Raw genomic sequence first — 27,189 nt, 5'->3', positions numbered from 1 at the left:
CCAACTATAAACATGGCCTCCACAATACAGTGTCACTGCCTTTACTACCCTTTTAGCCAGACATGCCATTCTTCTCAAATGGGAACATTACAAGACAGATGGGTACAGGAAATCTTTGCATACACAAAATTAGAAAACTTTAGACCTTACATAAAACTAAGTCCCCTGCCAGACTTTATTGGCTTTTATTAGTAAAATCTGCAATACGTATTGTCTGCTGGTGCAAGTATTAGTCAACATTAAAATGTCTACATCTGCAAGTCTGAGCTGCAGCTGTTAGATCCTTTTCCCTTAAAACAATGCAATTCAGCGACAATCGACAATTCAACAATCATATTCAGAGGGCGGCAGATGGAGATTGCAGCGAAATAGGAAACATATTTTAGAAATCCTCCATCATTCAGGTTTGAACAGAAGTGAAATGGAGACAGAGCAAATATTTATAGGACGTAAATGTAACGTGACCATAGATTTAAGACGGTGCAGGGTTGGCATGTGAAGAGCTGGACTGATAATGACCAAACAGCACCCCCTCATGGAGAATCTGCAGCCTGCTGAGAAAGAAAGGAAATATTTGAGTTTGTGACTCACTTTCAGGTCAGTGTCATTATGTCGTTCAACATTAAAAACAAAACCTGTTTTTTCCCCATTTATGTTTAGAATTTTACAGAATGTTTGCAAAACATATCAAAAACTATCAGGTTTGTGATAAAGAAAAACAATTACAGCTTTAAATGAAAGCAAAGCATTTTATTAGACGTTATATTCAATATTGAAATACAAAAGGCACTGAATTCTGTTCTCCCAGTACAATGCATGCAGAGATGTGTGAATTAATACAAACCTTGTATTTATATAATGGATGTGAGATCAAACCTTAAATTAGACCCTTATCTGCAGCAAGAGCAGTCACACAAATGATCTCGGTTTGCAGTTGTTCTTTAGGAATGCTGACATGTATTAGGTGGTGCTTCAAAACAGTACATCAAACAGAACACACATATGCATGTTTTCCAATGTAAGAAATCACAGAAAATATACATCAATACACAAATAATTTAGAGCCAGGTGGTGATCTTAAAGAGGTATGAGCGAGACTTTTGACAGCTGAAATTCTTCTGAAAGGTGAAATGATCCTTCAAAAAAGGTGGAAATGCAAAATACAATACCATAGCTGTGTACTGGTGAGACACTGGATCCGTTCATAGAAAGGTAAGTCTTATGGCAAATTTCAATTTCATCACACTGCTCTGGCAGAAAATACGCACACACACATCAGGGAAAACTGGGACTGGATGTCCTGCCTCTCCTCTCATACCCGAGACCATCAAACCTCATTAGAGCGCCATGAATTCTGAGAAAACCTCTGGGGTATTTTCTGATTACTTGAAATGATTTGTCTTGGCTGAATATCTTATTCCATTCAAAAATCATGAATACATAAAAAAAAAAGAACTGTTCCAACTCCTCCTACATTTACAGTTAGTAGTGAAATTAACAGAGGAAGATGTCAGAATGGATCAACTCAGCCAAATGGGCTGAGTCAATCTACTCTGTGTAAATTTATTGGCAAAGTTTTTCCTTTTTCTAGTCAGTATTGCTTTGGTTTCTTTAGAAACAACTCTTGAGCAAGGCAGTGTTCAAATTTATAGTTGAAGCTGCATCAAAAACTGTTAATACCATAGTGATAAAGAAAAAAAAATATAACAACAGTTTATTAATTTAGCAAGGAAATTTACCCTAAAGTGAAATAAAATTATGTTCTCTCTGTTAACTAAAATAAAGAAGGAATTTAATTTTCTGTTTTGTTTTGTTTTTTTTTTCAAAATGTCAAAGCACAATTTTGGTTCCAGACAGAAGTCAAAGGCACGTTTTAAAAACTGACAGTATTACAAGTATCCCCCAGTGATGGGGGAGGCTGCCAGTCTATCCTTAGGATTCTTCCATATTCAATGAATGACCCCAGAATTAAATGAACAGTTACAGTAATATCCCAAAATCTAATGCCACAAAGATCACAATGAACTACATTATGATGATTTATGTGTTTTCTTTTTCTTTCTCTTCTTAGAACGAAATTTGCAGCACACAACAAAACAACAGGGTTTTCCAAACAGGCTTCAACATCAATGAGAAATGCTTTTCAGGACAGAACAAATGCCAATGAATGACAAACAGAAAAGCTTCGCTTCATCTTACTTATATTACACGATCAGGATCCACACATCAGTGTGGAAAAACACAAGCATACTGTCCCCCACATGAATATATGTGACCAGAATGCCAGTAACCCTCCCCCCCTAACACACACACACACACACACACACACACACACACACACACACACACACACACACACACACACACACACACACACACACACACACACACACACACACACACACACACGCACACACACACACACACAAAATCACACATTACACTGAAAAGCATTGCCAGAAAGTGCACACAAAATATACAAAGCCAGGACAAACTGAAATAGCTATCAGTCAACTTCATTCATACTTTCCACCTCAAAATGAAAACGCACTAATGTGTGACTTTCCCCTTGACTGCGTTTTACATGCTAACATGGGGAATTACATGTGCATCGATGGTGAGGGTGAAAGGAGGGAGGCTAATGATGTAGCCTCACCTAGCTCAAGGTCCATACATTATAAGGTTAGATTATTATTTTGAGGCTACACAGACTCCAAAAGGCAGGAGCTGTTCCCAGAGTACCAATAACTTCCAGGAAGAATCACTGCTACTTCGGTACCAACCAAGTCGTCCGTGAATCTAAGCTTCCTCAATAATTCAGCGTTAGTTTGGTTAATCATCCTGACCTGATAACATATAGACCTTGACCTGTTCAATGGAGCTTATCTTAGCTCAATCTACCATTAGTTGTTTCCCTGGAAGGTTCCCTGGGCAGCGGAGGAAGCTACACCAGCGGCGGCTGTTTGGAAGGTTTTACTGGTGAAGACGCCCTGCGAGAATTCCTGCTGGGCCTTCTGGAAACTGGCTCCGGTCCGGCGGTACATGCTGTGGACCTGAAGAGGAGGAGAGCGTCATAAGCAAATGGCTGCCCTGGGTCACACTGGTGAGGGATAGTGACACCTAGAATAACTATATTTAGTTCAGTTCACCCCTGATTTACATCTGCGTTTGTCAACTTTCAGCCACTTTTCAGCCACACCAGCAGCACAGCTCCATGTTGGTTCAGACTGAAATATCTCTACACATGAAATATCTACTGTTGTTTGGATGGATTGCAATGAAACTCATGTTCCTCTGAAGGTGATTTGGAATAACTTTGCCAAAAGCAGGTCAAAATTTAATTTTGCTAATTTGCTTTATGATCAAATACCTGACAAAACTAATGACTTCCCATCACCCTCAGCTGTATTTTGTGTCTAGTGCTAATTAGTCACTAATCCACAAATTAGAATTGAAAATTTAAAGAAAAGTGAATAAACTCTTACCATCTTGAGCAGGATGACAGACAGCACGGCGCACATGGTGAAGAGGATGGCCACTATGATCATGATGGCTCCCACTGCCTTGTTTCCAGAGATGGCAGTGAAGGCAGAGATCCAGCCACTGGAGTCAACAAACATCATTGAGTTTTAGGTGATCTTATAAACAACATTAGTTACACTAAAGGTCGTCTTCAACAGTATGAAATGTTTGTATACAGGTGCGTATAGTATACATGTATCCTGGATGGGAGTTTGGCTACATTTAGGGAGAGAAGGAGAAACTGTGTTGAAGAAGCAGCATGAAAAGCTGAGAGGGTGCATGGAAAAGTCATAAAGAAGGTCACTAATCATGAAATTGTAACTTTTAAAAAATGTCAAAGTGTGCCAAGCGTGAATATGCATGTGACTTTGGAGCTTTCAATAGAGACATGGAGAAAAGCTCAAATGCTGTCACATATCTCTCAACATAAGCAAAGACAACCCATCAGTTACAACAGGGAATGAAAACCTGAATGAAAATCTACCTTGTGGGAATCACGGGTTTGATAAGAATATTAGAAAAGCTAGGGATCTGCATAGGGCAGACATTTTACGATATGTTAGTGGAAAGGAGAACATCTATTAACCTGTTTTAATTTGCCAATAAATTTTAGCTGAACTTTTTTATTCCCTTATTTTATTGGCCACTTGGATCATGGACTATATGTGCCAACATTAGTTTTACAAATTGGAAAACTTTTAATTCCAAATAAATAAAATGTGTTCTAAATATATAATTAATACACAATGAAAATAATAAAATTGATATTATTGCAACATGAATGCATGCTCCAAAAGATCAAATAAAACACATTTCAAAGTGTGGGTACATTTTCATATTAAAAGCCCCTTTGTTGTTATCAGAGTAAGTAGCCAGAAATGTGCTGCTTCGTGATTTGCATCTCATCAACACAGGAACAGCTACTAGTTCACTGATGCAACAGTGGCAAATATCAAAAGGCAAAGGATCCTCTTAACTGTCTTTTTTGTCATTATGCAAATTGCCTTGATGACATGACAAGTATCATTATAAAATGGAAAAGGGAAAGAGGGAAATGAAGAGCCACTTGGGCAAGGGTCATTCTGGAAAGTGCCATTTTGAAATCAAAGGGATTTTTTTTTTACCTTTAGCTTCAGCTTATTTAAAGGGCACATCACCCAGAGAGTCAATTCAGTTTGCCACAGGCAAACATCAAGTTTTAGACACATCCCAAAGATAATTAAAGCACACAGGATGTGCCTGTATACTTCTGTACTTGAAAGATTTCAGCTTTTGATTTTTAATAAATATGCAAAAATGTCTAAAAACCTGTTTTCATGTTATCATTATGGCTTACTGAGTGTTACTGACTGAGTACTTTCTGAAGCTGCTGTATATGATCAAACATCTTAGATCTTGTAAGGACTCTGGTGGCTGCATTTTAGACCAAATTAAGACCTTTTATTGCTGTTATGGGTTAGCAAGAAAAAAAAATATTACAGTAGTCGATTCTGGATGTTCTAAAAGCATGTAAAAGGATTTTTGTATTTCGGTTAAGTGTAAAGCTCATTTACCACCTAACTCGTTTCACTGACACCAAAATACAAGTTTACATGGACAAAGCAAGAAGAAAGTGAGTGTCGGCAGAAGGCAGCAGAGACAGTGAGCAGCAGAAACTTACAGAGTTACGAGCAGACAGAGAGGCAGCCGGCTAGAGGCTGAGGGATGGAAAGTCTCTGTCAGAAAAGATGGAAGAATGCAGAAAATGAGGGGAAGAAAGAGAGAAGAGAGGACAGCAGCTTACAGGCCAGCTGACTGGTAGTAATTCAGACACTAAAGAACCACAGGCAAACAGAGGATGTACATATCGCTCTCACACATTTTGAGAAGATTTTGGAGGGATCAATGATCGCTGGGGACACCATTTAAAACGTTTATTAACTTCATTTTCTAAACTCTCCGAATGTTAACATATAGTGCGTGACTCACCTGTTCCCCCAGTGGGGGATGCCCACAGCCTGGATGATGAAGATCACCACTTGGCAGAAAAACACAAAGAAGAAGAAGAAGAAGCTGAAGGAGCTGTCAGTCCTAAAAACGAGAAAATATGCATTTCACTAAAAATATTTCATTCACTTTCAAATATTTATTTTCAAAGGAATATTGGCAATTTCAAAATTAAAGAGATTACTTTATTGTCTGATGCATTATCCTTTAGTAAGCACATGCTGTGCATGTCTGTGCAACTCTTAACAACCAGTAATGCATAACAAGGTGTCGCAAAACAATAAAATACTGGCTGAGGTAGAAGCAAAGAATAAAGTGTACTTGTTGTGAAACACTGTGTATTACTGCGCTGATTGTTGGCAGTTAATGCAGCTTAATACAACAATCTTGCAATGACAGACACCACTGAGAAAACCACAGAGAAAACAGTATTTCCCAGGGCCATGGTGTAACAATTAGATAATGCAGATGCAGATATTTTACTACACTTTTAGGTTGCATTTAACACTAACATATAAGATACCTATGTAGATTAGTAACATGTATAACACTTAATTTTTTTGTCTTCAAGTTACATCTTCTTTGGCTTACTGTGCCTCACAGGATAAACCAATAAGCCAGAAAGATCTAATAAACATGTCCTCAAGTAACTTTGAATGTGTTGCTCATAAAAGAGTGGTTGGCATGGAAACACAGCGGTTGTAATTATTTTAAATAAGACTTCTCCTCACAGTCATATAACACTTGAAGGAACAGACATGGGAAGCATTGCTTCTTACTGTATCCAACAGCAACGGCAGATAAACTCACTTGAAGGCCTTGTAGACGGGCCGGTACCAGCAGAGGAAGGAGCAGGGAGTGAATAGGATGAGCCAGAGAATGGCGAGGCCAAAGTCCACACCCTGGTTCGAACCAGTGGTGAAGTAAGCCAGACAAGCCAGCAGATTGAGGAATAGAGTCACACAGTTCACTGAAGAAAAACAGTAGAGAGAGCCGCGTGTCAATCAAGCTAATGATACCAGTAATATCAGCATTATCTTCGTTTATATAGCAAACCGAAACAGCTCTTCTACAACTGCTGTAAATACAAAGGAAAAAAACATTACTGGTAATAAAACTATAGCAACTGTTACAAGGTCTTAAGAAAGCGAAGAGAGTGAGAGAGAAGTCAAGGACTAAAAAAATCTCAAGGAATAAAAGGATAAACACATTGTTTTAAATGTTACATGATCCAAATCTTCAGAAGGTATCAGTACAATCTGCACGCAGGATGTTTCTGTTGCCACAAGGTGGCATTTTTAGCAGCACTATTACTACTGTGCATAAGGACATCAGTGATTACAGTGCTCATGCACACCAGTACTGATTATTTAAACACAATACATGTTTGGTATTAAAATATTTCAGAGAATCACTGAAATATGATTTCAGTGATTCTCTGAAATTCAGAGAATCACAATACACTGAAGTTTTAAAACGTTGTACGGTGACACATCTCCGATTTTCTGTACACAAAGGTAAAAATGCTGATACATTAAGATGTACACAACAACTCTGACTGCCTACAGAAACTGCTTCATATTTGAATTTCTTCCTACATTTCAGCCCTGATGCACAAATGCACACCTATCATTTCGATGTACTTACACATCCAGAGATAGTACATCATCTTGCACACTCTCTGATACTCTGGGGGGATTTCCTCTGAGAAGTCCTGATAGAAACACGGTTTGATGGGGAAGTTTCTGGGGAGTGGAGGCCAGTTATTCTCTTTACCTGTCAAAAAGAGACAATATCATCCCTGTTAGAAACAAGATAAAACAAGATATCCACCACTGCAGGAAAATCATGATGGATATACAAGTAAAACTGAAGTATTACTATAGCAACTTGTATTTCTATACAGCACTGCTCACATACTGCCTCCTCCATCTAAAGAAGCATATACTGTCCACACACCCATCTGCACATTACATTAAAATGATTTTTGTTGATTAATTATTCTGTTATTGTCAAAATAAAGACAAATGTCCATCCTAAGTAACTCAAGCCTGAAATTTTTTTTTAACATTTATAATGTTGTAACACATCTGTGTTTGGTATTTTTAATTGAAAATGCTTGTAATTAAACAACTGATTCAGCTTCAGTTTTATATTTCTCTCTTTGATGCATAATGCACACATTATGTTACACGTGCTTCCTGTTGCGGTAAGGTGGTGAGGAGAGGAGAGGTGAGGAGAGGAGAGGAGAGGAGATGAGAGGACAGGAGAGGAGAGGAGAGGAGAGGAGAGGAGAGGTTTTGTCTTTAATGACCTGTCGGGCCTCTGTTCTGGAGTTCCCGCTCTCTGCGGTCCAGCTCAGCAGCTTTTCTCTCCAGCTCCTCCTGCTGCCTCAGCAGGTTGACCTGAGCTGCAGCAGCAGCTGCCTGAATAAGGAGAGTCAGAAACACTTGAGTCAACAAACACATTAGATGTACAGAAATCTATCTTAGTGATAGAAGCACAGAAACATATCAGCAAGTCACATTACACATTACACATTACATGGTGCAGACACAACAGGACTTTGCACATATTGCAAGGCAAAACATTATCAGCCTGCATTTTATACTCAGTATTTCACATATTTAACCTCTGTATACGTCAGTCTAAGCATTTTCACAACTGTTTATGGAGGCATGCCTGCTGTTATCGCTTCTTACTCTATGTATCTAAAAATACATATTTGTGATCATCATATCTGATGTCTGACTTAGCAGAAAAATGAAGGACACAGGTGATCTGTAGTGCTAACCATGAATATTTATGAGGTTACCAGTGGAACGAGGAGGCTCATTATAATATTGTGTAAACTGAGCAGATGTTTGTGTAGCTACCAAATGCAACTTTTTAATCTGAGGAGACAGTGGTGGGAGGCTGAAATGATGGCTAGCTCCTAGCTCTTTAGCTACATCACACACTTTACTACATCTAGTAATAATAGGTAATGCATCTAGAAGACTAACTAACTAACTAACTAACTAACTATATCTATATCTATATATCTATGTAGATAGATAAATAGAGATGCAGATATAGATACAGATACATCGTCAGATGTTGTTGAGCTCTGTGATCTTATGTCCCAGTAAACAACTGCTAAGTAAACATAACAACCTTAATAATGCAGCTGTGCCATGGGCCAAACAGCAATGCCATATACTATCTCTCCAGATCTCTTAAAAACAAGGTGTGGTTTGGTTTATACCTTTTAGGAGCCATCATTTGACCTTTAATTGTTTTTTTGTTGTTTTGATGGGAACATTGTGAGACAAATGAACTCCACAACACCCCTTTGTGTTTTGTTGGTTATTTTGTTTTCTGAATTTGGTTAGTTTGTGTAGCCTCCTTTTGACTTTCTGTTTGTTTTGTCACCTTGTACACACCCCTCTATGTTCACTCTGCATTCTTGTGGGTTCATTGTGTTCTGTGTTGTTTTAGACCAGATCCAGAGGAAGTACTGTCCCTTAATCTACTTTAACAGGGTATTTTTCAATTGCAGCAGATAAACAAAGGGTTTGGCAGAGAGTTTTTGGTCTCCACTAATATGTGACTCACCTGTGGACTGGGCTCTGTAGATGGCTGTAACACCGCAGGCTGGTAGGGAGAGGTGGAGGCTGGAGTAGTTTGAGTAGCTAGGCCATCCTGAAAAACAAGAAGAAAATAAATGACAGTGACTGTGAGGAGATGTAAAAGGATGAGAAAACAAGACCAAGACTAACAAAAAAAAAATGAAGGAAGACAATGCAACGAAAATTAGGGAGAGTGAGAGGAAGCAGGAGGAGATTAAAACCAAAACATGCAGGCAAAACAGCGAGTAGGGGATGAAAATCAAACAAGAGGAGAAAAAGGGAGAAAAAATTAAAAACAAAAGGAAAGAAAACGGCAAAGATGAACAGGCTGAAGAAAGATAAAGACAAAGAGAAGAGCAAATAAGCCAAACTAAAAATTACAGTGGTAAAGAAAAAGGACAAGAAAAAACATAAGGACAATGACACTGGTTTCAGATGTCTTACTGTGGACTGGGCAGGGAAAGGGCTGTACTGGTCAACTGGTTCAGTGCTGGAGTTGGTCATTTGTGTGACCGAAGGATCCTGGAAAACAACAAAATGTGTCATCATTATCATGTAATCACCAAATATACAAACTATAAATGAAACAGTCATGACAAAAATGACAACTGACATCTTTGTCAGTACTAACAGGTGTCATCAGTAACTGCTAGTATTGGTCACACTGGGTAGGAAGAAATACCTGAGGCGCCTGACCAGTACCTGGAGTGCAGCTGCTTTAAACATTAGTTGGTCTTAAAATGTACTCTGAGCCTTGATATTTAACCTCTGAAAACCACACAAGAAAAATGACTGCTGTTTATCTTATCTTCAGAAGAGCTCTCCTGTAGGAACTTTCACTTCCTGAAAAACTGAAGGTAAACTTTAAATAAAAGTCTGGTATCATGTTCTGACCAAAGAAAGTGAAGTACAATAACATCCAGCTATTGTTGCAATAACCCCTAAAGGTCTTGATGAATCATTACTTTAGAAGAACTCATTTCTTAACAGGACTCAGGCACGGACCAGCACTAAACATTAATTGACCCTAATGGTTTCTGTGTGATCAAAGACCTCGAAATTAGTTTAACTGTTTCCAACTGATATGAGAGGCCAAAAATGCTGAGTTGGAAAAGTGAAGGTCTGGAAAAAGCAGATTTTGCAAGACTTTGGCCCATGAATTTTCCAAGACGTTCAGAGACAAAATCAAAGTTCTCCAGTGAGCTGAAAAATGGTACACATTACTGGATTTGTGATTCCATTTTCCAGTTTAAAAAAAAATATCTAAACAAGGTAACACATTTGTTCCTACTGTCATTCCAATTTTTGTGAAGGAAAACAGCTGAAGGTCACCAAGAAATGAATGTGTCAAATACTGTAAGTCGCTAACAACCGGAGCTGCAATGATCAGTCAACGAATCATCAGAAAATTAATCCCAAACAAGTGCCAAAATTTTCTGAATCCAACTTCTCCTATGTGCTTCTTTCTCAGTTTTATATCACTGAAAACAGAATATGTTGTGATGAGAATTTTTCAAATCTGTTTACTGTCCAGAATACAAACAAATCCTGCTTCCCCAGATATGCCATGACTGTTAAACAGCTATTCAAAAAGGAAAACAACAACTGATGTACAGTATCTCACACTAACTAGCACATTCACAGTGCAGCATTTTTAATTGCTGGGTCAAAAAAGGTCAACAAATTTTATTTCATGGTGCCCGGCACAGCGCAGTGCCCAGGTCACACTGCAACTAGGTTTAACAAAAACATTATAACCTTCAGGAAAATAGGCTTCATTGCAGGACTGTTGTATTAGATTGCATTAGTTTTAACTGAGTGTACAGTAGAAGTAAACTTTTGACAAAGCTAAACCACACTAACACCTGTCAGAACTATTTTTAGAATCTGTGCCGATTTCCCCTGTACATGTACAAGTTAAGAACAATAACCTCACATGATAAACCAACACGTCACCTACTGGCCATGTGATTAAAAGTGTGACCTCACTTACAACTACGTATCTACTCTTGACACACCTGTAAACATTCCCAGCAGGAAACAGAGGGATATAACTCTTTCACTCCTCAATACTTGGCTTTATGGCTTAATGCCATCTGTACTGCGCCTTTTGATGAGTGCAGTGGATGAAGACAACTATAACCAAAGTAATGACAAACACTAAGCCTCTCTGAAATAAGAATTAAGCTGGGACAAGCCAAAACAAGGGGACACCATGTTTCACCATGAACGCTCAAGCAATTTTCCATTAATGGTCTACAATGGTCAGGTCTTAAAATTTTACCAATAAGAACGTAAAAGACTGTAAAAATTAATCTGGGATCAAATCAATTAGGCTGATGTCCTGGCCTAAATGTCTCTGTACCAGGAAACAGGATTCGCTGTGATAACCTTTGAATAACTAGGTGTGGCTGTTGTCCTTGTTTCCTAACTGCAGTTGAATATCGCCACTTAACAGATTAACTCTTCATATTGCATACCACATCCCTACAGTGCTACAGCTGCTGCTATACTCAGTCATAAAAGTGCACTGTAGATGAGTGAGGAAAAAACACCACATTTGACTTCAAGGTCACAAAGGGAGCACCTGTTCAATCAGTTTTATGTGTGTTGTTATTATCCTGAAACTATGTCAAAAGTTGGCAAAATATTAACTATTTTAATGTAACCAGACTGCAGACCTGTATGCATTTAAACAGTTGATAGTGCAGTGATCTGCACTGCAGCATAGACAGCATAAACATATTCCAGCTGCTACTAGGTTATTTATTCAGTCACTTCCACACCCAGCAGTCAAACAGTGGTCTCCACTGATGTCACAGCTATTGTGCACCTGATATAATAAAAGTGTGACTCTGCACTACTGTAAAAGTGACTACATTATGTAATGTCACTGAAATCATAAATGTATTCATACATTCTTAATTTTGATTTTTAGCGTGCTGTGGGTAATTTACCATAAGATATGTTATACTGTATGTGAAGCCCAGCTGCCTTTGAGTCATTCATTTCTTATTGTAAGTTTAAAGCTGTTAGTGTTTCTGTACTAAGCTGAATTCCTCTACATTTTGTACTTCACAAATGATGTGAACCTGTTTTTAAAAGACCAACTGACAGCAATGTGTTTGACATGGTGCTAAAACCTAGATTAGATGTTATCTTGTACGGATGTCTGAGTTGCCAAGTGCTGGATGACCTGCTTCTGAACACTAAACAATATAGACTTTTAAACACTGCTGAACACTACTGGCCAGCTGATTGTTCAGACCCAACGATCCAGATTCAATATCTTCTTTGGACACAAAGACAATGAAGTTACAAAGCTTTTTATAGACTGAATAGACTTCTAGGCTACATCCTGTAGGTTAGGAATTCAAGGAGCAGCACCAATGGAGGTACATTAGAAAGCCTGAAAATACTGTACTTATAACTCCACAGCATTTATCTGACCACTTTAGTTATTATTAAGATTTTTATAAGATCTTACATTTGAAGATTTGAAAAAATACATGATGGTCATAAAATACAACGCATTTTTAAAGATTAAATCAGTGGTTTCCAACCACTTTGATGTGACAAATTACAAATAAGCAGTGTCTTGCTCAGGCCATTGTCACAGATGTCTACAAGCAACGTGCAACTTGAAAGAGTGATTTGGCCTCTAAAATTATCATGATTTCATTTCAGTAACTGTTCACATAATCCAATATTTAACTAAAAATCAAAGATTTGAGAAAATTCCCAAAACTGAAAACAGATCAGAATTTAACTTTTCCATCTTTCCTCTCCCATTAATCATCTCACAACCTCTCGGACTGATCTTGAAGCCCTTTGGAGGGGCCCTGACCCTAGGCTGGGAACCACTGGACTAAACTACTTAGCTGTATGCAAATTGGTTAAAAGTAGCTCCACCTTGAAGCAGCTACATCAGTTCAATGCTGCTTACACATTGATGCATCAGTGTTAACAACCTAATAATGTGAGGCGTACTTCTGAGCACATTTTGCTGATAATACATCTGAATTTTTACTCAAAATCGAGTTTTTCTAAACTCTTGGTATTGGTACAGTTACTTATGTAGAAAATCTGAGTACTTCTCCCACTGGAATGTAGGTGATATTAGAGATTAAGACTCCAAAATCACATGAAATCACGTTCAATATATTAGAAAATAGACAAAATTATACAACTCCCTTCCAAAGTGAACAGTAAAATAGTAACACATGTAATGTGGCAGGAAAAAAAGGTTTGACACACATACCTAACTGGCTACAGTTTAACTTCCTGCAACTAAGCTCAAAGGAAACCTCGCCCACTTTTCTTAACACAGCTTTCTGATTGGTTGGTGCCCTGTCAATCAACCATATTTAGCAAATAGCTTTCACGAGAGAAGAAAGAGATCCCGCCCACCACATCCTCCCAACAAGTTTCCTTTAACGAATGATATGTCAGCTACCAGGCTCGACTATACCTTCGCAGCCACTCAACAAAATCTAACACCATACACACTTACATTGAAAGGGTTCTCGCTGGTAGGATCTGCAAACGGGTTGCTATCATATCCCGACATTTTGAAAAGGCTGCGGTGCTGTTTTATCCTCTCTGAGCGGGGAATAAACAACAAACTCTTCTCTGTCGCTCGAGTTTGCCTCTCCTATCCACTTCCTCGAATGAAGTTGACAGCGCATGCGCACTTAGACAGTTCGAAAACGATGTGTGTCAGTTGACACACGTAACGGTCACGAAGCAAAGGCGCCACCTGTGGATTTCATTTTAGTAATGTATTATTTGACTCTCATTTCATTCTTCTGAAAGTGAAATGCTCTTTTTTAAATATTTTGGATCACTCACATGATGAATTAGTCACCAGAATAAAAGTTAAATGATATCCACAACCTAGTAGCATAACTCAAAAAGTATAGATCTGTAAAGTGGTTGCGAAGCAACAATGAGTCGGTTACCTAGGTTACAAGGGTGACGGTTGACGAAGGTCAAGTGAAAGATCAATGTGTTTCAGAAAAAGTTTAGCAAATTCAAACACTAGTAATTTTGAATAAAGATCCAATCTTGCTTATCCCATACTACTGTTTTTAGTAGCCTTTAGCAAATATCATTTTATTTAAGATGATATAAGGTGTTTGGGGCCTAACCTGAATGCTGTGGATGTTTTTAGACACCAGAGAATATAACTACAAATTTGTAAAAGTTTTAGAATATAGAAAGTAAACCACAGGAACATTCTTATTTTTTTCAGAGATACTCATGCGAAAGAGTGACTGCACTGAGTCACTCAAGCTAATGAAACAGATACTAGCCCGGACGTGACGTTGCGGCTTAGGCTCTCTGTTCAGTTGCATCTTGGGAAATGTAGGAGCAAGTTGTTTTTTTTAACATTTGACCCATAATACACCCATAAAGGTTAGGATGTCTGAGCCTCTGCTGCACTGTAGTCTCTCGAGTCTCTAAACTTAACAAAAGCCCTCCTTTAAGGCACACAGTGGCTAATATATGGACAGCTTGTGATGTTCCACACAAAGTGTACAGTGGCCACTGTGAATATCATAGCATTTTTTCACCTTGACTAGATTCCTGTGATATTCCCGCAGTTTTATGGTTTTGTTATGTGTTTTTCATCTTAATTGAACACAGAACAAATAATACAGAAAACAAAACAACAATATGGAACAATACACGTAGTTCACTATGATATAAATTCAAGGACATACATATAGCATATATATTATTACATATAGCAACATGACTTTTAAACAAACAAACAAACAAGGCATCAAAACAGTTCATTCATATTACATTCATTTTGTCCCTATGAAAATCAGACTTGAGGTCCACGACCAATGAATCAAGATTCAGCTTTACCGGGTTTTTCCTGCGATTTCGAAAGAACTACTACTAATAACAATTAGTCAAGTAGCATTTCAAGGTATGCTGTACATAAGACTGAAAAAGCAAAGAAAAAAGGGGGAAGAAGTCAGTATGTCAAAATTTAGAGCCGGGGTAAACAAGACAAAAAAAACGCATCTAATCAAATCGGTGTATTTAAAGATAAATAAATAGAGTTGAGGAATATTCAAAGAGGAAAACAGTTTCGAATTGGAAAGAGGTCCCAATGCAATCTGTGTAGAAACCACATGGACTGTATGTACGTAGTGTGTAGTCCATCAATCCCTTAAAAGAAAAAAAAAACAATTAAATAAATGTTTTGTTTTTGTAAACTTACATTAATGGACACATTCATGCAGAAAATAAATAAATAAATAATAAACAATTTACGACGTCGCTCGTCGGGCGAGCCGTGACGTCACGAGCGGTCTGACAGCGGACGTTGCAGTCATGGAGGAAGTGAGAGGTGAGTGAGATTTTCTCCTTCATAACTGCTTCAAATCATCTGTTTCATCGACATGCAGTCAGTCAGCTAACGCTGCGAAGGTTTATGAACAGAGCACGATGCCCGAGGAAGGTTTCTAATGCGATGAGTCTGAGCAAAGAGCTCGTTGTCAGCGAACATCCACATCATTATTTCAGCCGGCGTTTTGTTTGTGTAATGGGAAGCAGATATTTAAAAAAAAAAAAAAAAAAAAAAACCAGCGCTGTGAGTGAAATAACATGTAGCTTGGCCTTTTGGCCAAATATACAACATCCACGGCTGTGCTCGCTTTTACATGTACATTTTATTAAAACCGGCGAACAGACTCAGTTCCTCGCAAATGTAAACCTGCTTACTGTGTGTTTCTCTCAATGAACGCTGCATCGTCAGCTGGCCGGTGTTCAGCCACATAATGTAATGCATCCCTGGCGAGATCTGTATACCCCGTTTTACTGTTTTATAATGAGGGCATATATCAAGGCAGACTGAGGTTGATTATTTCTCCCTGTGTAAATAAGCCACACCTTACTGAACTACAAAGCTGGTCGTGTAGCTGACGTTAACTAGCCAGTTAATTACAGTCCAAAATGTATGCATTATGAAGAAGAGAACATATTTTGGTTACTGTGCTTTCCTTGTTTTTTCCTTTCTCTTATTAGTATGTGGAGACAGATAGTTACAGTCTACTGAATTATGTGCACCTGTAGGAAGGGTCCCAAATGAGTGTCATTTTTATTTTCATGTAATCTGTATACTAAGAATTCACTAAACGACTAAAATTTGCTCCCTCCTCAGTGTTTCCTCTGACCTGTGCTGTACAAAACTATGCATGGGGGAAGAATGGGCTGGACAGCGAAGTGGCCAAACTGGTAATTGGTGGAGACCCACTAGCTGTCATAGAGGATGGCAAGCCCTATGCAGAGGTAAGGTGCAAATAGCAGTGCGGGGTCAGTTCATGCAATTTTTAAACTCTGGAACAGAGATGGATAATTGGATTTTCTTCCAGTTTTCCGAGAAATCAGTTATTGTTGGCATTTTAGGATCTCAAAGATTTTGAAATCTTGCTCTGGTGTTCCCACTTGACCTCCAAACAGATGCATCATTCCTTCACAATTTGACAAATCAGATGGGTAGTGTGAAACTGATATCATTTTCAGGGTTTTAAACGTGCTGTTGTTCCTCAGTATCTTGGCAGAGAGGCTTGTTCTCCTCATGCCTTTCATAAGTCATTCTTTATTTAGATACAGCAGCTCTGCGGGGTTTGTTATGAAGGTCATTAGTTCAGGTTATGGCAGTGGTGACATTTTCACATACCACAAGCCACATTAATGCCATGGTTGGACATATTGGCTTTCATAGTTATCTACCTGTGTGTGTGTGTGTGTGTGTGTGTGTGTGTATATAAATATAAATAAATAAATATATATATATATACATATATATACATATATATACATATATACACACACACACACAGACACAGACACACATACACACACTCTGTCTTTGCTGAGTATAAATCACTTTGGATTAACCATTAGATAAATTGGGTAAATGTATGATACCAGGCCTTTGTCTTAGACAGCCTGGAAACGACTGGGACTCTCTTTAGAAGAATTCTGATATCCAGGGGAAAAAATGAGGGTTTTCAAGATTTTGACCCAGTTATCCTCCAATCACAAACCCACCTCTGTAACCTTTAGTCTACATCTACCTTCACTCACGAATAAACCTCACTAACAAATACCAGCAGAAGGATTTGGATAATGGATGAATGGACCTTTCCACCTGAAAGTAATGTTGTTTGTTCCAGTTGTGGATGGGAGCCCACTCAAAAGGCGATGCCCAGATCAAAGACAACAGGATCGCACAGACCACGCTGGGCCAGTGGATCACCCACTTCCCTGCCTGCCTGGGCTCCAAGGTTAAAGATACCTTCCAGGGTCAGCTGCCCTTCCTCTTCAAAGTCCTCTCTGTCAATACAGCTTTGTCCATACAGGCCCACCCCAACAGGGTGAGTTCACAAACACACACACACCTACACAGTGTTCAAATTCTGGGAAAACCTATGTTATCTCTGGTTCTGTTGCACTGAATGTGATCCATGCTGAATTTGACAGCTTTATAGAAATACAGTGCTCTATTGTTGGACTGCTCTGTTTTATGAAGAGAAGCTCATTCCCATTTAAAAATACAAATAAAAAAATCAAACTTCAACTCTGTGTTAATTGTTTAAGGATCAGCATGCTAACATTGTGCATGCCGCAGTATTCTGCACCGTTGGTTTTGACGGTATAACCAATGGCCTTTATGTCATTATGGTTTACTCAGGAGTTAGCCGCTCGTCTCCATGCTCAGTTTCCGGAGCACTACCCAGACAACAACCACAAGCCGGAGATGGCCATTGCTCTCACCCGCTTCCAGGGTCTCTGTGGCTTCAGACCAGTGGAGGAGATCCTGGAATTCCTCAAATGTGAGTCCCAAAGTCCTACAGGGTCATTAGAGGATTTTTGGTTCATTTTGGGAAACGACTGGAGGAGCATGGGAAAAAAGATGACATAGTGTTTTGGTGTGAAACCCTTAAGTATGCAGTATTTAATATAAAATAGATGGGATTTGAGGTAAAGTACATTGGGTGAATATTTCACAAAAGATAAATTCATACCTTGTGCATGCATCAGGTGTCCCAGAGTTCCACGCTCTAGTGGGCAACGAGGCGGCGGAGGAGTTGCGATGCAGTGTGGGAGATGCAGTCCGTACGAGCCAGGCGCTGAAGAAGTGCTTCACCAGGATGATGAACTGTGAGAAGAAGGTGTTCGTAGACCAGCTCAACATGCTGGTGAAGAGAGTCACTGAAGAGGGTGAGGACTCTGAGGAAATGAGCTAATTAGCAGGAAAGAAATGTGAAATTCTGGGTTTTAATGAGCTCAGTCGGTAAGCACTCAAAATCAGCACTGATGCGTTTTATTTGTCCTTCTGCACATGCACCTCAAGATTTTGCTCAAAGATAATGTCATTATAAATCATAATCATATAATCATAAACAAAAGTCTAAAGGTAGTACTTTTTGGAATTTGTAAAGAGAAATACATGCTTTGCTGTGAGTGCAAATCATGTATTTCTCTTTATTTAACCTTGAGAGCTTTGCTCAATATGTGGCAATAATCTTTTTATTTGATCATAGTCAACAATCTGGTGTCTGATCCAAGTGTGGTAGAAAGTGAACTGTTCACTGCTTGAAAAGAGAAAACATCCACAAAGTTGTGGTACTGAAGCACAACTAACACAAGTATACATTAAAAAAACTGTTACAGAGAAATGTCTCTATGTTTTAGAAAGTTAAATGATTGCCCCTGTGTAAGGATTTTCCCAAAATAGGTGGTTTAATGCCAGAATCCTAAAGTGTTTTAACCTTTAACCTTTAATCTGTCCTTAAACCCTCAAATAAGAATAAAAAGGGGTCTCAGAGGTTCCTGCAAAAACAATAAAATACTTCAAACCAAAGTGGAGAAGTACTGTGCTTCCCTGTCTGGCAACGTAATTTTTTTGAGGCTCCAAACTCTGTTTACTAAACATACAAATAGGGGACTTTAAAAACACATTTATAAAAAGCATTGGTCAGTTACTCTACGATCTTTAACACGTTGTACTGACCGTCACACTTGTGAATGTTCATCCGTGCAGGTGCAGCAGGAAAGGACACATCAACCAGCAACGGTGATCTGTTGCTCCGTCTCCACTCCCAGTATCCTGGAGACATCGGCTGCTTCTCCATCTACTTCCTCAACCATGTGGTCCTGGATCCAGGCCAGGCCATGTTCCTGGGAGCCAGTGAGCCTCACGCTTACCTTTACGGAGGTCAGTAGGTGCTTTATGTTTACATTCACAAGATTTAATACAATTGATACAATTTTTTCAAAAAAATAAAAACAGGAAAAACTATTCCAAGTAATGATGAAGTCAAATCACACATTTCCAAATTATAAAAACAACTCTTTAAACTCTTAACAACTCTTTAGCTCAGATATCAGAGATTTCAACTGGAAACTTTGTGTTTTGGTGTCAGTCCTTTAGTGCCTGTACTAAGTGCTTTTCTCTGAGTTCAGCACTCTGTTCACTAACAGCTGCCTCAGCAGACTAAAATACAGTGCAGCTATAAAATGTGTTGTTAGTTTAGTTCACCTTTATCTTTGGAAAATTGGCAGTCGTGCCTTTGCTATCGCTGCTCTTCTATCCACCCACATATTCATCCTGCAGTTGAGTCTAAGTTCACACACACAGTCAAAAGGAACTCTGAGAAGTCAGTAACTGTAAAAGTAGATAAAGCAAGTGGAGGAGAAGAAATAGCTCCAACATCACAGACTGATTATATCTAACATTGTAAAAGCATATGAGAATTGATTTTTCCACTCTGCTTATTTAAAACTATGTTTCCTTTTCTGTCTTTTCATCTGTCCATCCAGACTGTATCGAGTGTATGGCCTGCTCAGACAACACGGTGAGGGCCGGTCTCACGCCAAAGTACATCGACGTTAACACACTGTGTGAAATGCTGAACTACAGCCCTGCCCCTGCCAGCTCCAAAATCTTCCCATGTGTCCAGGATGCTTCGGACCGCTGTGTGTCCCTGTACGACCCCCCAGTGCCAGACTTCACTGTCATGAGGATACAAGTATGAAACTTCAGTTAACTAGATGATTGCACTTTGGCAGGTATACGGTTTGGCAGCTTGTCAGACATTTTTCACAACACACACTCACTTTTAATTGCAGGGCAAACCTCAGTAAGCAGTCCCACCTTTGACTGTTAAACCTGCAGCAAACATTAATGCGATTTGTAGCACCCGCGGTTTTCCTGCTATGACGTCACAGGTGTGAAAACAGCCGTCTGTTTTCTCTGCAGGCAGCCACAGTCGCACAAGTGAGGTGGTTTCAAAATAAACATTTCACACATAAAAAAAATCCCACCTTAACTTTTATGTCATCTGTTAAAAACATTCTCACGTTAGGTAACAAGCAGACGCAGACTGATCTGTAAAATCAACCTTTTTTTTAAATTTAATAATCAGTAATGTTGTATTAAGTTTCAAACATACAGACATGCTCACCTTGTTCTGTCCCGTCCTTCCTCCAGGTCCCAGCCTCAGTGAAGCAGTACACTGTGGCTCCAGTCGACAGCGCCAGCATCCTCCTGGTCATCGAAGGGGACGCCACGGCAACCTCCGCCGCCGCTCTCTCTGATGTCGCTCTGAGGCGGGGCACCGTGCTGTTCGTCTCGGCCAATGAGAGCGTTTCCCTGCACATCACCTCCCCGTCAGGGATGAACATGTTTCGAGCCTGCTGCCTCCTGTAGTTGTGAGTCTGTGTGTAAAACCTCATACTACCTGTTTTTTTCCTTCTCTGGTTTGAGTCAGCAAGGTTTAAACTGTGTTACGGATTGAGCCCGATGACCGACGTGCACTTTTTAGTAGGTAGTATGTTAAAGGAGCTTTCAGACACAGAGTGTCAATGCCTGTCTGCGCCCGCAGCTCCACCCCTTACCCAAACTCAGCGTGCGGACTACTGTGTCCCCCCCTTTATACCAGCGGCAGTGTTCTTTAGCTTTAAAATCCAGCAGTAAACCATTGCTGTTGGATTTTAACTGATTTTAAACATCTTTTTTTACCTGTTGTGGTGCAAGTACAACTTTACATCCTCCGCAGGACGTACACATCCCAAATTCTTGTTAGGTGCTGGACAAAGGACACATACTAAAAATAACAGTAAAATATACTCAGTTGCCAGTTTATTAGGTACACTAAAACTAATGCTGTCCAATACAGCCCTGCAATACATCCTCCCTTCATGAAGGTTATATTGCTCAGTCTTTGTTGAACCTGTTTTAGAAAAGTACTGATTCAACTTAATGGTCATTCTGGAGGATGTAGTTTGTGGTGCTGTTAAACAGTATTGCATTGAACAGAGAGGTGTTTCAGTGATTCAGCCTGCCCTCAGTGATAAATGGGCTGGACAAAATAATAGAAACATCTGTCAGTATAACACAATACAACTCAGCAGCACCACAAACTGCAGCCTCCAAAATGATCGCACAGTTTCAAAGCTTGAACTGAACATTATAACCAGAGTTTATTGCAGGACTGTTGTATTACACTGCACAAGTGACAGACAGGTATACCTCTGAGCCAGGCATTTTTACCTTTTATTCAAAGTACTCTTACAGCTGTATTTTCTTAAATTTTCAGTCTGGGATAAAGATAACACTCACTTACAAATAACTTATTCAAACAGCAGGGTGGGGGAGGTTTTTACACTGGTGCAGTACACCACCGCTCACTGGTTTGTACAACTATGGTACCACCTTGTTGATGACTGAGCATGTCTGTTGTGGGCCAGAAGTTGTCTTCCCCCAGGATCACTGGTGCAACAACTTTTATCATTTTAACTTTAGCTTGAACAATATCCACGTTTGGGGGGAAAAAAAAACTTTGTTAGTATATCAACATTTGAGAGCATATAGTATAATACTGAGATGCCTGTGCATGCTTTATTTAGAGCAGTAATACTGGAGAACCACACTAGTCACAGCGAAGTTGACGCTGCTGCTCAGTATTATTGCTTTTAAGTGTTACCAGCGCATGTTTATGGTCTGGAAACTTCTCATCAAAGTAGTGAACAATCATAAAGATTAAAAAACAAAACAGGAGCAACCAAGAAGGGCGGCTAGCTAGATCCGTCTCACGAAGCACGGCTACATGGGAATCAGGAATGCGTATTGATTAAAACTTCTCGTTCTACTGTATATGACTAAAAATGCACTAATGCTGCTTGTTGCAAACATACACAATTTGACCAAGAGCCCGTTAACACATCCGCGTCTCGTACATCTGTATGACAAAATGCTGCATACAATTTTTTAGAATTATAGGAACAAACATGTCTGTATTTCTGAGTATCTGAAGCCAAAATTTTCAGACTTTGTATGTTTTGTTGTTTGTACTGATCCATCAATATGAAACATTACATACAAAGAGAAAATATCCCTGAACTACCTGTATTCTAAGGTTTTACCTGTGCACTATGAAATCATGGAGTGAGTGGTTTATCTTCACAGTATAATCTTTTGTGGTGACCACTTTCCAACATGTTGGTACAATGTTGTAACTAGATTATTTCAGTATGGTGCAAACTTCTGCATATTCAATATTCCGGTTCATTCCAGGGTCGATCTGGATTCAGCGAGTCATGAAGTCATGGATTTTCTTGTTGTAATAGTTTTTATAGACGTATCTTGAATTGAATATTTGAGAATGAATGCTCTATCAGCCTGCCAACCTACAAGTGACTAAATATTTCTCTTTCTAGTTTGACCTGAATGAATGACCACAGTGTATTGAGCCAACCCTGCTAAAGCTTTTACCTACTTTCCCACCCACAGGACCACGTTAGTGACGTGGATCGATCTCTGTGCTTGTCCCTAATGTAGATGCACTAAACCTTTCATTATTTGCTGTTCCTAAAACTGTTGAAAGATAAAAGAATATTAAGAGATTTGAAGGGTGTTAATAGTTTTTTCTTAAAAATCACTATCTTTTTGATTAAAGAGCCATTACCTCAAATTCATCCTTCCATATCTCTAAAAATGTAAAGCCTCCAGTTATTTTTGTCAACAAACGACCTATTTGCCATCTTTTCACAATGTTTTAATTTAGTCTTGTAGAGGTCACTGTATCAAAAAGTACTGATTTTGAATTTTAACTTTTAGTTTAACACACAGCTTTGTTACTGATTTTATTTTAAGTCACCTTTTAGTTTTAATACTGTAGGTTCAATTGCACAGAGGTTATTTTTGATTTTTAGAGGTTTTCACTTTTCTCTCATGTCCTTCAAATGCACACAAATCTGAAGGCCACAATGTCTTAGTTTAGTAATTTTATTTAACTATTGTGTGAAGATTTCTTGAAATATTCTCTAATGAGGGCATGGTTTAGCATTTTTGAATGTGGTGATGCTGTAGCATGGGACTGCAGAGAACGTGTCTGTAAAAGTGGTTTAATAAAGCCTTGTTCTGTTACTAAACTGAACTGAGTCTGCTGAGTACATTTTTTTTTTTTTTTAAATCAATCCAAGGTCCAGACCTTCTGAGGAGGGTACTGAACATAAGTTTAAGAACTTTAGTGCTGCAGCTAATTTTTATTTTTATTTTTAATAACAATTAATCTGGATATTATTTTCTCGATTAATCAAGTCTTGAACTGTCTGACCAACAGCCAAAGATATTCAGTTTACTATCATGTAGGACAAAGAAAAGCATATCAGAACAGTTGCTGAGTCATTTTCTGTCCATTAACTTAATTGTTGCAGCTCTGCAGGATTTCAGCTTTTAATTTAGCCATTTAAGGAGATATATCAATAATGGCAAAACACTCTCATTCACATAGTGATATTAATTTCAGCTATGTCTTCCAGGCCTGCTTAAAGTATTCACACATTTATCAAGAACTAATAAAGAATGACATATATAATTTGGGACACGCTGTAGAAATACCATACATTTATTAGCAGAACTATTTACCTCCAATAAAAATATTATGCAAAGTTCCTAGAAACAAATAAAAGCACAAACAATTTCAGTAACCAAACTATATATGTAAGGCCAATTTCCAGCAGTGCTCACTATGATATTGATGACTGAAAATTCTGGGTTGAAAGTGGAATAACAGAAATACATTTTAAAATCTGCCCAGTGTTACTCACATTTTCACCATTTCCAAGTCACATAAACAGACGTCAGATTCTAAGCTCTTTGTTAATAAAAACTCATTGTGGATAAAGACAGTCTGCCTTTTTGTTGTGACTGAACTAAATGGTGAAGGTGTGGATAAGAGCATCTGATTTCAAAAGCTGCCTGAGGTGCAACAGACCCTCTTGTCTCTGACCTGGGCATTGTTGTGAAATTAATGAAAGTGAATGTGTTAATAATCAAAAGGCTGTTCATCTGATGTTTACCGATTTGAAACTCCAGACTGATTAAGCTAATAAAAGTAATCTAGAAGAACTAAAGGTCCTTTTAGGCTAAGATGCAAGTGGTGCAAAGGGATGAGGTAGAACTGTGTGACTTCCAGATGTGGATGTGATGTGTTTGTAATCTTCCTCTCACCTTTCAAAAGCTTCCACAAACTGCTGCTGGAGTTTTCTTGTTTTCCTTTTTGGCCTCACTGAAGAAGATCAGCATGTTTGAAGTTACTGTTCCCCATCGGTAATGGTCCACCATCAACTGGAGGAAACTGACCCTTTCAGCTCTGTTTGGATACTGGACTTGTTTTGTGCCATAAAGTGATGCAGTGGGTTTTATACGTTACAGTGTCTGGCACACAATATAAAATGTACAAGGCAGTAGAGGCTGCCAGTCTTCTGGGTTATGGTCTTATTTATTTACAGAATATTTTCAAGTCTGATAATTTATTGATGTTAAAAATTTTATAATCCGTTAAGTTCTCCATTGTAGTCCTCTGCTTTGTTTTCTGTGACTTTCACTGTCTGTCTGAAGTGCTCCCACAGGGGGCGCTGTCCTGGCATGTTACAGGGCACTTTAGCTTTGGCAGCTTTCACAGCTTGCTTGTTTTCCATGGTGTCCAGAGTGAACATATGCCTACAAACCAAGTCTGGCGTGGGCTGAAGCACATTATAGAGAGCCTGCAATGCCCGCACATCCTCCAAAGCATCATGGCACTTGTAGGTCACACCCAGCAGCTCCTTCACCAGATTCTCCTGTCGAAAACTCTGGAGGCAGCGGTCCTTCAGCATCTCACGGGCCAGTGGCAGAGTGTCAACACAGCCTGAGATCGAAGCGTCAAACTCATCTCTGAGGTCCATTTCATCGAGAGCTCGAGCCAGCAGAGGACAGTCGAAGCGGCGAATGTTGTGGCCGACGACAAGTGGGCGTTTCAACATTTGAAGGAAAGCTATGAAGGAGACCAGGACCTCTCGCAGGGAGTTGGTGAGAACAAGCTGGCGATGCAGGTACAGCTTCTGTCTGCGGACCCTGAAGCCAGTCACTCTGGTTGCTCCTCGCTGCATTCCACACCGAGGGATGACGTAGAGGTTGAGTGAGTGACCTCCGCTCACTGCAGCCAGCTGGACGATGTCACAACTCGGACCTGGTGAAGATAAAACTGAGCATCAGAGGATTTTTCTCAGAGAAGACCTCGCAGACACTGAGCGTTAAAGCCGCAAATGGGGGAAAGCTTTGATCAAATGATCGCAGGCTGTAAAGTCAGCCAGAAGTTAACAACAATTAGGCAAAAACAGTCCTGCTCACTGATTTGAACCATTATCCACAGGGATGTAACACACCCAGAGATGTAAAGTATAAAAATATGGCAAAATGTCTAATGGCAGCCAAATTTATGTGGTCTCATACTGTCACAGTAATATACAGTATATTGTCTTGGACCACTCTTAATGATAACTGATGAATCCTTTAAGTGATTTATTAAGAAAGAATGCCAGACATTTGCCCGTTTCAGCTTTTTGCTGCTTTTCTTTCTGTCATATCCTTGTAAAACGCGATTTTAAAAATGTTAACCCTGGGTTCTTGGAACTTGTAACTAATAATGTTCTGCACTGATTGATCTGTTAGATTAAATACTGCCCCTATTATATAACAACAGGGCCAAATCTTAGACATACACACTGTTAAAGTTTCGCCTCATTAAAACAGCTGAAAAGTATTTTGATTTCTTTATCTTCCATACACAGAACTAATCAGAGCAGTAGTTTGTATGTACAAACTGATTGAACTCGTAGTGAATGACAAGGTTTCAGCACACACATGCATGAAACACATTTCGATTTCAGACATGACATCATTATCTGTAATGTCCATCGCAAATAAAACGCCCATAAACCCGCATAAGAAATCATAGACAAAAGAACGACTGCAGAACTTGCCTGAACATCATCACGTGTTTAAGTTTTCTCCGGTTTCATAGTAAGTCATTGACAGTTATCACTACGTCCAACAGTACATAGCAAGCAGGAACCGCTAATAGTGAATTCGGCGTGCTTATTTTCCCAAAATGTAAATATAAGCGAAAAAAGCGAAGCTAAAGTTTGTACCCCACAGGCTAAGTGACTGAACCGTGAGTGCTCTGATGCTGTGGTGTGACCTAGTGCAGACAAAATATGAAACTGAACACCATTACTATAAAGTTTTAGCTAGAATAAGTCACATAACAGCTTGTGTCAAGTTATCTTACCCAGTCCAGTCGTCTCCAGGTCAAAGAAAACCAGCGACTCCCCAGACTCTTCACCTGCGACTGATTTTTGCATCACGGTCCCGCAGTTTCTAAAATCTGACAGTGACAATAAAATTTTGTAAAATAAACGAAACGGCGACTGTATTTCGAAACAAGAGTCTACAAGGTGTCAATAAAGACTAATTGTTATCTCGTGAAAAATTTCCCTCCATGTTTTAAAACCGGCGTAGACAGACAGCCCCGACCGGAAGATGAAAACTTTCAAAATAAAAGAGAGATTTCAAGATGATCACTCGAAAGAAAACGCACACAACACAATAAATAAACCGTGGACAATTTATTCATCGACAGCACCAAGCGTAAGTCAAGAGGTCCTCTATGTCAGTATATCAATTGCTCTTTAACTAACCCTTGTACTTCAGTAAAAT

The 27,189-nt window shown here is 39.1% G+C and overlaps 3 protein-coding genes across 3 annotated transcripts; 1 reads left to right on the top strand and 2 right to left on the bottom strand.

Annotated features, from left to right (window-relative positions):
• Positions 1 to 735: 735 nt before the first annotated feature.
• scamp2 (secretory carrier membrane protein 2) lies at positions 736 to 13,789 on the bottom strand. The gene is made up of 9 exons (XM_041038588.1): positions 13,633 to 13,789; positions 9,564 to 9,641; positions 9,106 to 9,192; positions 7,823 to 7,934; positions 7,156 to 7,284; positions 6,319 to 6,478; positions 5,491 to 5,592; positions 3,486 to 3,603; positions 736 to 3,053 (listed from the first exon to the last, which is right to left on the bottom strand). The coding sequence occupies exons 1-9, from the start codon at positions 13,687 to 13,689 to the stop codon at positions 2,904 to 2,906; spliced, it is 993 nt and encodes a 330-aa protein (XP_040894522.1). The 5' UTR covers positions 13,690 to 13,789; the 3' UTR covers positions 736 to 2,903.
• A 1,662-nt stretch (positions 13,790 to 15,451) lies between these two features.
• Positions 15,452 to 23,584, top strand: mpi (mannose phosphate isomerase). The gene is made up of 8 exons (XM_041038937.1): positions 15,452 to 15,486; positions 16,300 to 16,427; positions 17,318 to 17,518; positions 17,836 to 17,977; positions 18,186 to 18,365; positions 19,189 to 19,362; positions 19,968 to 20,176; positions 20,638 to 23,584. The coding sequence occupies exons 1-8, from the start codon at positions 15,471 to 15,473 to the stop codon at positions 20,854 to 20,856; spliced, it is 1,269 nt and encodes a 422-aa protein (XP_040894871.1). The 5' UTR covers positions 15,452 to 15,470; the 3' UTR covers positions 20,857 to 23,584.
• A 436-nt stretch (positions 23,585 to 24,020) lies between these two features.
• LOC121181820 lies at positions 24,021 to 26,963 on the bottom strand. Its single transcript, XM_041037987.1, has 2 exons — positions 26,762 to 26,963; positions 24,021 to 25,660 (listed from the first exon to the last, which is right to left on the bottom strand). Exons 1-2 carry the CDS (start codon positions 26,832 to 26,834, stop codon positions 24,981 to 24,983), a joined length of 753 nt encoding a protein of 250 aa, XP_040893921.1. The 5' UTR covers positions 26,835 to 26,963; the 3' UTR covers positions 24,021 to 24,980.
• Positions 26,964 to 27,189: the final 226 nt, after the last annotated feature.

The sequence above is a fragment of the Toxotes jaculatrix genome, chromosome 5 (assembly GCF_017976425.1).
Source record: "Toxotes jaculatrix isolate fToxJac2 chromosome 5, fToxJac2.pri, whole genome shotgun sequence".
NCBI lineage: Eukaryota > Metazoa > Chordata > Actinopteri > Toxotidae > Toxotes > Toxotes jaculatrix.
This window is presented reverse-complemented; position numbering and strand designations above follow the sequence as displayed.

Bases quoted from the DNA above. Each gene is read 5' to 3' on its own strand.
- scamp2 (XM_041038588.1), bottom strand. From the start codon at position 13,689: ATGTCGGGATATGATAGCAACCCGTTTGCAGATCCTACCAGCGAGAAC. The intron at 9,193-9,563 runs GTAAGACATCTG...CTTGTTTTTCAG, and splicing joins CTTTCCCTGCCCAGTCCACA to GATGGCCTAGCTACTCAAAC. The intron at 7,285-7,822 runs GTCATTAAAGAC...TCTTTTTGACAG, and splicing joins CCAGAACAGAGGCCCGACAG to GTAAAGAGAATAACTGGCCT.
- mpi (XM_041038937.1), top strand. The intron at 17,978-18,185 runs GTGAGTCCCAAA...TGCATGCATCAG, and splicing joins GATCCTGGAATTCCTCAAAT to GTGTCCCAGAGTTCCACGCT. The intron at 19,363-19,967 runs GTCAGTAGGTGC...CTGTCCATCCAG, and splicing joins TCACGCTTACCTTTACGGAG to ACTGTATCGAGTGTATGGCC.
- LOC121181820 (XM_041037987.1), bottom strand. From the start codon at position 26,834: ATGCAAAAATCAGTCGCAGGTGAAGAGTCTGGGGAGTCGCTGGTTTTC. The intron at 25,661-26,761 runs GTAAGATAACTT...TATCTTCACCAG, and splicing joins CCTGGAGACGACTGGACTGG to GTCCGAGTTGTGACATCGTC.